Raw genomic sequence first — 15,495 nt, forward strand, 5'->3', positions numbered from 1 at the left:
TGGGTGATCAGACAGTTGAGTTAGTTTCCTGAGTGTGATCAGTTAGGTCTTTCAACCTTCTTATGAAACTGTGTTCTTAGGGTTCAAAAAGGGCATGTCCGAAGAATGCACTTGGTTTTAAAACATATTTTTCAGGCATTGTTTTTACTAAGCGTTTTCATACGATTAAAAATATTTAAACACTCAGAGTGGTATTGGTAAGTAAATGGCTTAGAAGTTCACTTCCTAAAAAGTGCTAAACCTAAATGCCAGCAACAGCAAAAATCTCCATGGTTTTTTTCTCACAGTCTCTGCTTATTTAGGTGAACATCAGAATGTGTGCGGAAAAGTGTGAGCATTATTGTCATAAATTTTGTCAACACTGATCACCTCTAGCTGAGTTTTAAAAATAGTTTTAATGTGGAAGAGGGTGAAAAGTGGTGGAGGGTTTTTCATCCCATACCTAGAAAAACTTTGCAATATCTAGATGTTAATTTTTCTTTTTGCTTTACTAATCTGCAATACAAATGTTCATAAGCAACTTTAGGAGTCCATAGTACCTCTAAGTTCACACAATGAGTATGCAGTGGTTCAGTGAAAGTTTCTCCTGTATGTCCTGATACAGCAGTCCAGCCTTGCTCTTGGTGAAGGCTGGCGAACACCAATTGTCAACTGTAACACTGTGAAGGAAATGCATTGTTATTGGAAATCGAGATAATCTGGTCTTAAAGAAGAAAATGTGGATATTAGACATTTTTATTTCTCTCCAGATAAAAGTAGTTATTAATGTAGAAATTACTTGTATTTTTCATTCCAGTTTAAATACAGGATTCCAGAATCTCCCCATGTACATTTTGCATTAACTTATGTATTGAGGAATAGTGTTGTTTCATACAATCATTTTCTACTTCTGCCTTATTTGTGTTGCTATTGACAAATATTTTCTTATTATGGGTGTGTTACTTTTGGAACTGGAGAGGATGTACTAGCCTAATTTGGCATATATGTACTGAAAGCACATTTCTATTTTCTTATTAAAATTTGAATAATTAGAAAGATTCTTTGTAATTAAAGGGATTTTTTTTTCTGATATCTGTCATTTTGTCAGATCTATCAGAACCATAAAAATGTTAATATATGGAAGGTATCTCTCAGAGCGGAGGGTGGTTTTTATTTCACATAGGATTTTGTAAACATACTATTTTGTGCAATGTCTTTGTTTCATGATAGACAGAAGTTTTATTTATGAAAGCATAATAAAAAGAACAAAAGACAACTTGCTTTTCCTAGTAGTAGTATAATGTGTAGTAGTGAGTATAATGTACGCCTTTTTGGTCACAGGTTTGAACTTCACTCCAGCCAGAAATAAGCAAAATGACTAGTTGTGAAACGGCACGTGCTGCATCTGTTGTGTATCAAATATTGTGTATTTTTTGATGCAATATAAATGTGAGTAATATATCTGGCAACTTATTGATAGAGAAATAGCATTAATCCATTGGTTTTAGAAATTAAATCGCTTTTCTCCTGGGGTGGATGAACTGCTAAACTGCTTAAAACTATGATTGATAAAGAGGAGTAAAGAACCTTTTATTGATAAAGAGAAGTAAAGAACCTTAAGCAGCTGTAAATACTGGCTAAAATGTCAGAGTCTCAGTTTGGTAATTCATAGGTTTTTGGTCATTTTCTCCTCCTTCTGCTTCCCCAAACAGGACTCAGTTTTCATAAGAAATGTAATGGACTTCTATAGTCATAATTTATTGTGAAAACTTGTTCACTCATGAAATGTATTGCAGATCAGCTGATCTGTTAACAAATAATGTTTAAAGAATTTTAAGTTTATTCAGCATAAAGATGCTTAGCCTTAGGTATACTATTTGTCATCTCTTAATATTCCACAGTGGGATTTCATTAGTATGGTTTGTCAAGTATTTGGATTATGAGAAGAGCATTACTTTCCATCCATTTCTTCTCTCATTTCTGTATGGATTTATTGTATTTTTCATCTGTTTCAGATATGTATAATAATGTTGAATGTGAGATTAACAAGGCTTGTTCCTTTTTTAAATTTTTTTCTATTTTAATACAAAACACTTAAAACCAATACAATGAACTACTGACTGAAGGGAAGTTATATTTGAACAATGCAAACTAATGCTGTAATACTTTTTACTGAGAGATTTGTTGGGTTTACAGTAAATTTCTCTCTATGGTTGGAGGTTTATTTTTAAAGAATGGTATTAAAAATTTAGCACTACAGTGCAGTTACCAGAAATCACATGTCACTTTGACAGTGTTGAAAATTCTGCACTGTGTACAGATGTGCAATGGTAGAATATCTGAAAAATGTGTTGGAGGGAAAATTCATAGCAACTGCTTTATTAGGAAACATACTGGCTGTTGCTTAGTCATTCATTTATTTTAGATTTTCACTGGAGAATCTCTCATGTCTGTGTCACTGTGTTCTGTGTAGTAGTTGGGTGGCTTTTTCATTGGTTTGCAATATGCTTGCATTTCTGTTTTGTTCCATGGCCTCATTAAGCTGTTCAGAAGAGCTAGACAGACCTGAGCCTCTTTGTTATGGTTGTCTGGTTGTCTATATGTTTGACAGAATTCCAGTGAAGCTCATACAGGTTTACATTAGGCAAGTTCTATTTGCATTTAAACTAAAAATGACAATAGAAGATTAATTTGTAATTTATATAATTTTAAAATCCAACTCATTATTACAGTCTAAGGACTGTAATATTTATTCGCCCGTCCAGTACTTTGCTGTTTCCCTGCACTGAAAAGAATAGCATTTAAAGGAATTATGAATATTATTGTTACCTTTTGTTTACTTTCATGTCAGTCTGGTCTACCTATTGGATATTCGTTTTTTACTAACACAGACAATAGTTTTCTGCCTGGCATTTGTGTATCCGAGGCTTACCTGCCATCTTTTTTTCCTGTTTCAAAAACTTCAGCAGAGGAGAGAGAAACCCTGTGAACCTTTATTGTGACTCTGCACCAGTTTTTCTTCTGTTTTGTGACTCCATGTTTTGGATATACAACTGCTGGCTGCTGGCTCCTGCCATGTGCAGTCCATGGTAAAGAAAGAAATTTTAAATAGTTAACCAGTTTGTTACAGGGAGGAAATTGTGTAGAGTGAATGATAGCCAGTGCTCTTCAATGGTGTGTGCATGAGATGTGCGATCTCAATCTGCTAATTTCACTATTGCAGTAAATCCTTTGCCAAAAAAAATGGTGGGGAGCAGAAGAAATAAGGCTGAAAGTGACTGGTGCTGGTAGTTTTGTCTGAACAGGAGATGTGATTCTAAGCAGCTTATATAGGACCAAGGGGAAACATTAATGTTAACAGACTGGGAAAAACATATAAGTAGAGCACTTGGATAAACAGAAGGAAAGAGCTACTATGCATGAGGAAAATGTGATTGTATTGTGGAGGTCAGCTAGTAATGGGATTATTGAAAGTAAAAATAATTACTTCTGGTAAAATGCTTGTCTGTCTGTCATGATATGAGACATGAATAGTGAGTTGTTAAATGTAAGACTGCTATTTAATCTGTTGCAATAGCCAAACATGAGGGAATTAATTTAATGAAAGACAATTAACCTTGAGTGGATTGTGTTACGACTCCTAGGAGGGTGCTCATGTGTGGGTGGACTCGGTTTGCCTGCAAGACACATACAGGAATTTAGAAAAGCATTTGATGTGCACTGGGGGCAGTCTTGCAAAGATTCTGTCTCAAGCACCGTCATGTTTGCAGTTACTTGCTATGTAGTGTTTAGATGATACTTATGTGCACCTTACTATCTTCTGCACAGTAAACAAATAACCTGCATCTGTTTGTGTTTCCTGTTATTTAGATTAAAATACTTTAACTGTATTTAATTATGTGGTAAATTGTCTGTTGTCTCATCTGGTATGTCAGATGCTGTGTGTGGTAGGCTTTATATGGTATGGTGATAATGCACACTAAAAACTAAAGGAGGGTAGATTCAGACTAGATATAAGGAAGAATTTTTTACAATGAGGGTAGTCCAGGTTGTCCAGGGAAGTTGTAGATGCCCCATCCTTGGAAACATTCGAGGTCAGGTTGGATGGGGCTCTGAGCAACCTGATCTAGTTGAAGATGTCCTTGATCGTTGCATGGTGGGGTTGGACCAGATGACCTTTACAGGTCCCTTCCAACCCAAACCATACTTTGCTTCTATGAAAAAAATGAAAATAAAACATTTGCAGTATGTTGCCATATATTTTAAGTTCTGATGTAAGTGTAATTATGCCTGAGAGCTCCTGTTAGGCAAGGTCAGTGTTTTGGGTTTGTGTGGTGGGGTTTTGGTAGCAGGGGAGGGGGCTGCAGGGGTGGCTCCTGTAAGAAGCTGCTAGAAGTTTCCCAGCTCCAAGTTGGACCTGCCTCTGGCCAAGGCTGAGACCATCAGCAACGGTGGCAGTGCCTCTGGGAGAACAGATTTAAGAAGGGGAACCTGCAGCGGAGGAGGGGGATTGGAATGTGAGAGGAACCCCTCTGCAGATACCGAGATCAGTGAAGAAGGAGGGAGAGGAGGAACAGGGGAGGAGGGGATGCCCCTGCAGCCTGTGGTGAGGTGGCAGGCTGTCCCTCCCCAGCCCGTGGAGGGGAGCAGATGCCCACCTGCAGCCTGGGGAGGACCCCATGCCGGAGCAGGGGGATGCCCCCCAAGATGGCTGTGACTCTATGTGAAAGCCCACGCTGGAGCAGTCTCTGACTGAAGGACTGTAGCCCGCAGAAAGGACCCACGCTGGAGCAGTTTGAGAAGGACTGTCTCCCATGGAAGGGACCCTACACCAAAGCAGAAGAATGAGGAAAAGTTACTTACAATCTTGGATAAATGCAGCTGCTGCTGAGGTGTAAAATCTGAGCAGGTGGACTTGTATAAAGCTTCCTGATAGACTGACTCTACTAATTTGACTGTCTTTTGCAGCTGTATAACTGTACTCTTCTCTATGACAATTGATGATTACAGCCAATTAAACGCTCAGACACGTTTTTGCTCAGCGGCTTGGAAGGGCCATCTGTGAGTCTTGATGTTTACTTTTGAAAAATCACAGAGAATGTGTGTGTCAAATTAACTTTGTATTTCTGTTTGGGTTTTTTGAAGTGTTGCACAAAGGCATGTTGTTAACAAATATATATGTTTTCCCCTACCTGAGTCCTCCAAGACTTCTGTTTACTGGGAAGAAATTATTCTCTTTTCTCTGTATCCCCCAGCATTTAGTATGTTAATAAGTTAGTTTAATTACAGCAGAACTTTCAAACACATAGTTCTTAAGTATCTCTAAAAAGTATGTAGTTGCACAATTAGATAGAAAGCCATTGGACTATTTGTATTTCAGTATTAAGGATGCTGTCATGCTGTTTACTGTTTTGGCAGGGTTCATATAGCACTGCTTGCACAGATTATCTTTTAAATCTATGTGAAATACTTTGATCTGTTTGCCAACTTTGGAAGTACTTGGTGAGTAAATTTTTTTTGTTTTCAGAGGGTTTTTTTGTTCCATGAGGAATTTTGTAGAGTTTCGTTTGGTTTCCAGAGAAAACAGACTCTTGACTTTCATTAGAGATGGATCCTGGTGTCAAAATGTAAATAGTGTTTCATGATATTTCTGGGGGAAGTCATATGGAAAAGGCTTGAATTATTCATAGCTTTATATGATCCATGACATCGATTATCAGGCTTATGGAACAGTTGGGCCTGTTTTTGTGTCTCTCTTTCATGGGGTGAGAGATCTGCTGTCTCTGGATATAAAACTGGACCTTTCATGAGGAGAGATGTATGTTAAGAAGTTTCTTCTTACCTGTATGTATTAGAGACATCAGTTTTGATCTGGTTTTTTTGTCAAACAAACCCTTACTATTTTACCACAGACTTTTGAGCATTTAATTTTAATGAATGCTGCATGAAAAAAGGTAAAGGAAAAAATAGCCAGAACAACAACATGGCCACATTTGGTGGCAGACTGATGCAGCTCATTTGAAGTGAGCGCATAGACCAGGTACAAATTTAACTGTTTGTATTTTAGTTTAAGGTATCAATTTAATCCTCCATCACTGTAATCTTGCCCTGCTTTCAAAGTCTTCTGAAATCCAGGAGAATCACGAGAGAGAGCGCAGCTGTTGAAAACAACACATTCCTTTCAGTCACTGACAAAATAAGATACTGGGTGGAATTTTTTTCCCCTGGATTTTTTTTTTCTTCTAAAGCTATGAAATATTGAAACCACTTCAGTCCTACAGACACACTGTGCTGACCATAACTTGGTGATTACAGGAATTTATGAAATACTGTGTACGAGGTGAGAACATTGTCAACACACCCACTCAGATATACCTCCTCTCCTTTTGCCACAGATTTGCTATTGATTCTCAAAGGCATTGAGTCAAAAAGCTCTACTCTCATCACCCTTAGCTGCTTGTTCTTCATTTGCCAGTAAGATTTTTTTTTTAAAAGGCACAAAAATCACTAATATCTAAAAAAGAAGCTTCAACTTAGATTAGTAAAAACAGTAAGCTGACAAGATGAAGATATGGGTTGGGGATTTCAGTGTAAGAGATGAAGAAATAGGTTCTGTAAGGCATATTTTTTAAATGACATGGCCAGTATTTCTTCCGGAGCAGCAAAGTCATATTGATGATGGCATAAATAACTTTCTTTGTATAAAACACACAATTCATGAAGGTGTTGCAGAGGGTGAATTAACTTAATAATCCTGTCAAAAATAGGGTCAGTTCAAACAAGATGGTGGTAGTTGGGACAAAGAGTTAGTTTATAGCTGTTAGCTTATAGCCTTCTCAAAGTGATTTATTTATTTATTTTTAAAACTCACTTGTGAACTAATATTGCCTGGGAGTAGAAGTTAACAGTATTTTACATGCATTTGATATAATACACTTTTGTTCTGTATATGTTGTAAACTATTTCTGTTACTTCTGTGGAATCTTCCTCTTGTACAAAAGAGATGCATGGAATTTGTGGGAGACTGTAGCTCTCCAAAATTTAATATCAGTTAATTGATTTTTACTTCTGTTCCTGTGATAATGAGCCACTAGTCACAGTTCGTCAATGCACAGTACATTTCAGTTTCAGAAAAATAATCTTTGTGTTTAAAAAATAATTTTAAAAAACTTAAATTTTTAAAACTTTCCAAACTAGCTTTTCATTGCCACCAATCCAGCTAGATAAGAACTGTCAATTAATTAAACCGTAGTAAAAATTGCCAAAAAAATAGCTGCCATAAGACAAGTGATCTTCTCCCTGAAATAAATCAATGTCTTAATCTAGTCTGTCTCAGATATACATGTAGAAATACTTGCTTGAACTGGCATTCATTGGCTTCCTGACAATCCTGGTACACAGACTGAGATTTTGGCAGATGCAGAATTGCCTTGATTCTTCCAACCACTGTTAGAGCGTATTGGTGGGACATTGAGAAGAATCTTGTGTGAATAAGCAGAGGTTTCTGTTCCCTGAGACTCTGTGGCCAAAACCTGACATCAGCTAAGTTCCTTTTTAAAATGCCATTTTTATTTTTTATCTGCATTAAGCTTTAGAAGGCCAAAAGCACAGGGAACTTTAGCTTCCCAATTCATAGCTACACTCTAAAGGAGAGGATAAGTACCGACAGTATTTCTTTGAATTTTCTTTGGTTTTTTTCTGTATCTAAGTGTAGGAAAGCAAATAAATATTGATGATTTTTTTTAAGTTGTGTAATAATAATAAGGAATAGCAATGGAAAACCTTTTCTATTTGTCTCCATGCTCGTATTTCCAGTAAAAATAAAATTTTTCATAACATAAGCATCTCTGCTGCATGTGAGAGAGATATTGTAATGTTCTGCTGCCCTCTAGCCAACTAGGTGAGTTATCTGTCGCAGTCTGTGAGGGTCTGAAATGATTTAAGCATCTTGCCTTTGTACATCCATGCTGCTGCTGAACTGTTATTTGGCAGTTAATTATTTTTAGAATCAGAATTCACCTGTGAGCAAAATGGTAATTTCATTTCCAAAATGAAATCACATCATGTGTCTGCTCATGTAGTCTCTGGTCTAAAGAACTTTTAAAACAAAATCTGTCAACCTGTTCTTAGAAATGGGTACAAACACTTGTCAGTAAAAGAAAGAGCAATGTTATTTACCTAATTGATAGCATGTTAGTGTACAATGATTTTTGTTTTGCTTAGTAGTTTTATTGTTAGCATGTAATTTATATTGGCAGGTTATGACTGAAAATCATTAATTGTATCACTCATTCAAGCTTTAATGCAAATCCTTCACACAGTTGTTATATTTATTAGGTTAGCTATAAGCAAAGAAGGTGCTATAATTCCACTGGACAGTGTTGAGAAGGTATTTAATAGCTAGCATTTCACTTCATTTGAAGGAAGCTAAATAATTCAAATATTTGATACAGGACCATAAAATTATTAGGACTTTATGAAGTATTGTGGTCTGTTCTATAAGTTGTTCTGGGTTGGGTTTTTTACTAACTGCTTTAGCATATTCACATTTCAGTGAATTAGCTAATAACATTAGTCTCTTTCTATAGTAAAATGAGTCATAAGTTTCATCAGTGTTCCCTAAGGCCCAGTCTGTTTTGGAAAAGGCTTGCTGAAGTAATTATGCACTTCTATTGATGCTACCATTATACCAGTGCAAGTACATCTGTGAGGGAGAGTTTTTTGTTATTTGCTGGATTGTGTATACTTGTTTTTCCTGGTATCTCAGGACATCAATATAAATCTCCTACTGTGCTGTTGCAAAGGATGCTTCATTTTCTAGAATCTCCTAGGAGACACCTTGGATTAGTGTGAAATAATTGCTTCTTTATAAGTTTGTGCCAGAAGAACCCAGATTCTACTCATTATTTAAACATAAGAAGTTCAGATACTTCCCCGTATGTCCAAGTACAGTACCGCTAAATAGGATATGCATCTATGTCTAGATATATAGGGGCTTTGAAAAGGTTGTTCTTTTTCTTAATAACTTGCTGTATTGAACAAAAATTTTAGCTCCATTTCTTCTGTTCATTAAACATTTTGCTGTGAGGTTCACTATGCCCACAGAAGTGGATAAATCTCCAGTATCCTGGCTCTAAGTACTGGCCCATTTGAATGTGTTTATGTGAATATAGTGCTATGATCCATTTACACTTAGAAATTACTCACTGCATACTTTTCAGCTCTTGAGTTTCTTCATCCTTTCATGACTACGTAACTCACTCAACAACAGTATTTTTAAAAATTTGGAGAATTAGGAAGACCCCCTTTCTTTGTAATCTTCTGTATTGAATTAAAATACCCAATACTATTCCTGGTAGATATTTTTTTCTTGTAGATATTGATTACAGTTATTTCTTCCAGGACAACAGTACTTGCATGGTTGCTTGCTGATTCCACACAATGCATTTCTTTGACTTTGCTCCAGTGAGCCCCAGTCTTTAGAAATTTTGGTGTAGCAAGGAAAAAATATGTGACCTTTCTATTTTATGTTGATTAACAGACTGAGGTAGTTGGTTTACACTATAGGAGGTTTAATGCTAATTAAAGATCTCTGATATAAATTCTGCTAATCGAAGGAGTCAACACTTTCTGTGTGCTTTTGTTTTTCCTCCAGCTGTTAGTGAGAAGCAACAACCTTTCTGACAAGATCACTGTTCTGACTGGAAAAATTGAGGAGATGTCCCTGCCTGAGAATGTTGATGTGGTAATTTCTGAACCAATGGGTTATATGCTGTTCAACGAAAGGATGTTGGAAAGTTACCTCCATTCCAAAAAATGGTTGAAGTCAAATGGTGAGTGTGTCACCACAGTTACCCCCTGCATAGAGAAAGGAAGATAAAAAGCTTCGAAAAGATGAAAAAAAGGCTTGAATTGGTAGTCCAGGATTGTCTGGTTTTATACCCTCGTTGTAGCTCTACCACCACCATCTAGGGGGACCAGGGGAATTAATATAATGATGCAACCACCATTGCTATTACACTATGCTGTGACTTCTTTCTGTTTCACAGTGGAAGTAGCTTTTGAGCATGATGCTGTTGCACTGCTGAGTTCTGCTTGTTTTAATCTTAACCTGCTGCTGTATACACTATGATTGCAACTCTGTTGCAACATATTACAATAAATGATGGCACACTAGCCTCAACTGCCAGATAGGAGAATGTAGGTGAGAGTAGAACAGTCAAATAGAATGAGCTTTTTTTTGTGGGAAAACTGTGAAGTTCAAATTGTTTTGACATCCTTTCACTGGGCTTCTCCCAAATACCTTACTTAATACTTGGATGTTGCCTTTTGAGTGACATGTGAGAGATTCACAGTGTTCAATGCTCTGTATTTTATCCCTCCTCTTTGGAGGAGTTTTGAAGGGAATCTGTAAGTTCCACGGCCTCATGGGAATCTTCTTTGAGAGGCAAATCTGAGTCTCCAATTGCTGAATGATAAACCTTTCTGCATGAACTGCTGAAAATGAACTATAAAGTCTCTTTTTAAAAGAGACCTTTCTCAAGTAAAATTACTGCAACATGGAAGTTTCTGAAGCCTGGGCTGAATTTGTGCTTCAGTGCAGGAAGCTAATGACTTTGAGTTGTTTCAAACTTACAAAGCGCATTTGGGTAGTATTTTTCAAGTCAGCTACTGATCTTAAGTCTTCCGTTTAGATCCTTAGAGCCTGGTTTCAGAGGAGGGCTTCTGAAAACTGATCAGTAGGCAGCTTATTTTCAGTTTTAAATGAGTGAATGCATTTAAAGATAAGTGCCGAACTTTCTGATTGCTCACTTGTACAGTGGGGATGAATCACCTTCTGTGGTGATTATAAAACTTAATTGTCTAAGAAGTGAGCTGAAATTGTGACATTTTGAGTAAGTTGCTTATATTTAGTACCAGTTAGGTCTGGCAACTTTCTGTCACAAATTCTCTGCAAACTTGTTAATATTCTCCCTGAAGCCAGTTTTAAAAAGCATGTCTATTTTGTGAGTGTGGGGTGTTCTTTATTTGAATTCCTGTGGACTCTTCCTACATGATGTACTTACAAAAGGAAAGCTGTTTCCTTTTTTTTTTCTTCCCTCCTTTTCCTGTCCTCCACTTAAAATATGCATTGTGGTTTATACCAGATTAAAAAAGGATGAAGGAGTATGCTCAAGGGTAGTTTAAAATGACCAGGCTTTCTTTCCTGCTTCCATTGACACATGCACAATAGAATACAAGGGCTTTCATTTAAGCTCCTAGGCAGTCTGATGAACTGTCCACAGAAGATAATGGAAGGTAATTCCCCTGGTTTCCTAAGCCATTAGAGTGCAAGATCCTAATAAAAATGCATTCTTGCAAACTAGTAGATGAGGATTTCATTCCCTGCTCTGTCACTGATTTGCTATTTCATGCAAATAAAATTCCATTTCTCAACTTGAGCATCTGTTAAAATAAAAAGGTGTAACATACATTTTTGTGTTTGTAAAATTTTCAGTATTTACTCTGAAGTGCAATGAGTTTCCTGGATAAAAGCCTTAAGAATGCAGTGCATAGAACTACTTCATTCATTAACAGCAGCTCCTCCAAATTTGACCAAAACCATACCCAGCAGTTTAATTCAAGATCAAGTCTGAGCTTTAATGTAAATCCTTCACACAGATGTTATATTTAAGTTAGCTGTAAGCAAAGAAGGTGCTATAATTCCACTGGACAGTGCTGAGAAGGTATTTAATAGCTAGCATTTCACTTCATTTGAAGGAAGCTAAATAATTCAAATATTTGATACAGGACCATAAATTATTAGGACTTCATGAATTATTGTGGTCTGCTCTGTAAGTTGTTCTGGGTTGAGTTTTTTACTAACTGCTTTAGCATATTCACATTTCAGTAACCCATATGTTAATGAAACTAAATGTTAAGATTTCTGAAGTGTATGACAATTGCTGCTTCTGAACTAGAGGTTTCTCACTAGTGAAGACATTCCTGTAGAGACATCTTGAGACTATAGAATCACAGAATTTCCTGAGCTGGAAGGGACTCACAAGGATCATCGAGTCCAACTTCTTACTCCACACAGGGCAACCTTAACAGTAAGCCATGTATTTAAGAGCATTGTGCAAACACTTCTTGAACACTTGCCTTGCTACTTTATATTGTCTTTTGTTTACTAGGAATGATGTTCCCAACTTACAGTGACATTCATTTGGCTCCTTTTTCTGATGAGCAGCTGTACATGGAACAGTACTCCAGAGCCAATTTTTGGTAATGATTATTTATGTTATTTTATTTTTATCAAAGATTCAGTAGAGGTTAAAAATAAATCAGTTCTTTGATTCAGCATAAACTATCTGTCAACATTGGAAGAGAATGCTTTTATGTTTTCTATGTTCACTTCTGCTCTGGCCTACAGTCATGCTGTTTATTGTGCAAGTCTGAAGGATCTCTCAGGAAGTGCTAGAGCTGACTGGGTCTCTTTTTGAGATAAATTGATTCCATTGGTAGAAGAAGAGTTGACTGTGAATCAGGTGCTAGTGTTTCCTTTGCTACACCACAGCATGGTATGCTGTGGATGCTGATCATTGTATTGCCTGAATTCCCAGGTGCATGAGCACAGGAAAGATACCTTGGTAGTCTTCCCAGAGAATAAGTATCAGTTCCCATCTCCTGAACAATTTTCAGTTTGGCAGTTACTTTCTTCCACCTAAATTTTTGATGCAGTTTTAACTAGAAGTTGTACTCATTTTGCCTTGGAATGTCCTACTGCTACTATCCATTGATGAGCTGTTGCTGTGTTCTATATAGGAGGAAACATTTTCAGCAATATTTTAATGAGGAGAATTTGAGATGATTCCATTTCAGCAAATGGCAGGTTTATTTTCAAACATCTCCAGTCCCTCATGTGATACAGATCAGTTAATTTATAAATTAGCCATTTATAGATTATTATTTAAAGGTTTTGGATAAAAGGTACTGTGGAACTCCGCGGTTGACTATTTTTAAATCTTCTGTAAGATTATAAATGCAGTCTTTCAACTGTGCTTTCAGCTTGCAATGTGGAATATGAACATTAAGTGGTCTTCATCAAACCTATTTGTTGGTATCCTAGATTAAAGACAAAGTTTTCTTCCAAGCCCAGGTTACACCATAACTGCTCACACTTACAAGGTTTCTTCTGGCTGCCTCTGAAGTAGACCTATGACAAAAATCTTACTATTTCTATAGTGATTAGAGGAGTGAGAGAAATTCAAGTAATTTACATGCTGAATCCTTTGCTGGCAATGTTACTTTATACAGCCAGTTTGTGCTCTTTTGTCTCACTGTGTAGGTTGAGCTAGTTATGAAACACTTGCATTATGTGTTTACAATCACAAAAACTGCTACAGTATTTTTCTATGTGAAGAGGCTGGAAAAAGAAGGTAAAACTAACTTCTGATAAGTTTTTGCATCTCCATTGTCATTCTGGTCCCTCTTCCCAAAGATCCTGTTATTTTTGCTTATATGCATGATATGTCAATGATACATATTAGACTACAGATTACAAGACTGAAGCACAATGTTGTGCTACGATGCAGATTCTTCATCACTTAATAAAGAAAATAGATACATACTTAGTAGTTTGAAGCAGAAATATAGCTTTTTTTTTCCCCAGGTCTGTACAGGACTGGATGTTACTGCCAATATGAAAGCATTTAATTTCAGACTGCTTGGGATGCTTCATCTTCATTTGTAATAAATGTAAGATGTCTGTGGAATGCCTGTAGGGTAGATAAAGTGTATGTATGTGTATCTCCATGAACACTGACATATATGTTAATGTTATCGGTGGTGGGAAAAATTCTGCTACCTTTTGTTGTTTAAGAATTGTACAGTTGGGAATGAATAGTCCAGCTAGATTAGTTTCTTACATTTTGTTAACACAAATACACCATCTGCATTCTAAATAAAAAATAAAAGAGAACTTCATTTGTATCAAGCTGGCATACATTTAATAAGCTGAATTCTGTCAACCATTGCAAGGCTTTCAGAGAACTGCATAAAGGGGAAAACCAGATTTTTCAAGTCTGCTTTAGTAACTGATTTCTCTTTACACCAGGAATGTTTTTGTCATTGACATTATTATCACAGATTGTAGTAATACTTTGCAGTTATGATAGCAATCAGGTTGGTATCATATGGCAACATACTGCAGTCTTTCCTCCACCCATCTTTGCAAAAGGATGTCTCCCATTTTTGACAGATCTTTTTATTACCTACTTGTAATTTTTTTATGAGACTGTTTCAACCAAACTAACCACAGAAATGTCACACAATTGCCCTTGATGATAATCCTTGTGTATCAGGTTCTATCTGACATGTTCCTAGACAAAATAGTTTGTGTGCTTACAGTATAATTTATTGCTGTCTTGATGTCCTGTGAGCAGAGGGCTGTAGTATCAGTCCCTCCTATCAGTCCACATAGTTGTCATTTTGCATGGATGTATGCCCAGAACATTGATTGTGCAAGAGGATTAAATGCTCCTGAGGTTACTGAGTGCTCTAAAGACCAACAAATTAGTGCTTTTAATGTCTTCGACCAAATGTGGGATCAAAATGTTCTGAGTGAGAGTGCAGTAGTTCTGCTTCTGCACCACTCTAGGACATTCATGTTCTTAATATTAAAAGGTCTGGATATCCTGATAGATCCAGAGCTATAAAAGTCTTATTTCAGACAAAGCACTTTCTCAGGGCTTTTTTGGACATTTGAAGGAAACCATCAGGAACTAGTTGGTGACAGCCTGTGATTTGCTAAGCTTCAAATTCCAGGCCTCAAGAAACACCTTTAATTCACTGTCCAGCTTTGTTACTTGGAACAGAAGATGTGTTTTGTGTGTAATAAATCCTTTCCTATTTAGCTAAATGTATATCCTGTGTCTTAGAGATTGTATATGGGTTTGGATTTGGTTGGATGATAGTACTTGAGCAAAAGACTGAAAGAAATATCTATATTTACAGTTTGAACTTGCCTCTGGTAAAGGTACCAGGACTTTAAAAAAACCTTCAAAATCCTATGCAAAAATCATGCTGTGTATTCTAACATTAGATGCAGCAGTTAGCATAGAATGTTTACTACTATACAAAGGAAAGGCTACATGTTTCTCATACACTTAGAATTATTGTCTTGGATCTGTAGAGTAGTAATAATTATGAGACTGTGTAAGTATGTTTTGTTTCTCTTCAGGCCTATAGATTGGCTTACTGTTGTGCTTGAGTTGCATATTAATTTGTATTTACCAGTAATTGTTCCTGAAAGTGTGATAATGTATAGTCTACCATAGAAGAACAGACTGCTCTCTTTGTTGGTGAAAACCTTGCAAAGATAGAAAGATACAAAGCATAAATACACAGCGAGTGCTTAGAAATAGTGTGCATTATGTCTGTTTCTCATCAGTGATAAATAAGCAACTCAATTATACAGTACAGCAAACATATGGAAAAGGGTAAAAGATCACTTGCAGTTACTGGTGTCAGCTGATT

At 36.5% G+C, this 15,495-nt stretch overlaps 1 protein-coding gene across 3 annotated transcripts in view; it reads left to right on the forward strand.

Moving 5' to 3' along the window:
- The window catches only part of LOC115336417 (histone-arginine methyltransferase CARM1-like), a 75,011-nt gene that overhangs the window by 47,041 nt on the left and 12,475 nt on the right, over positions 1-15,495 (forward strand). For all 3 annotated transcript variants that reach the window (XM_030003262.1, XM_030003264.1, XM_030003265.2), the window contains exons 6-7: positions 9,635-9,812; positions 12,153-12,243. In XM_030003262.1, the coding sequence (XP_029859122.1) occupies positions 9,635-9,812; positions 12,153-12,243 (269 nt within the window). The remainder of the gene's footprint in view (positions 1-9,634; positions 9,813-12,152; positions 12,244-15,495) is intronic.

This window comes from Aquila chrysaetos, chromosome Z (genome assembly GCF_900496995.4).
Source record: "Aquila chrysaetos chrysaetos chromosome Z, bAquChr1.4, whole genome shotgun sequence".
In the NCBI taxonomy this organism is placed as follows: domain Eukaryota; kingdom Metazoa; phylum Chordata; class Aves; order Accipitriformes; family Accipitridae; genus Aquila; species Aquila chrysaetos.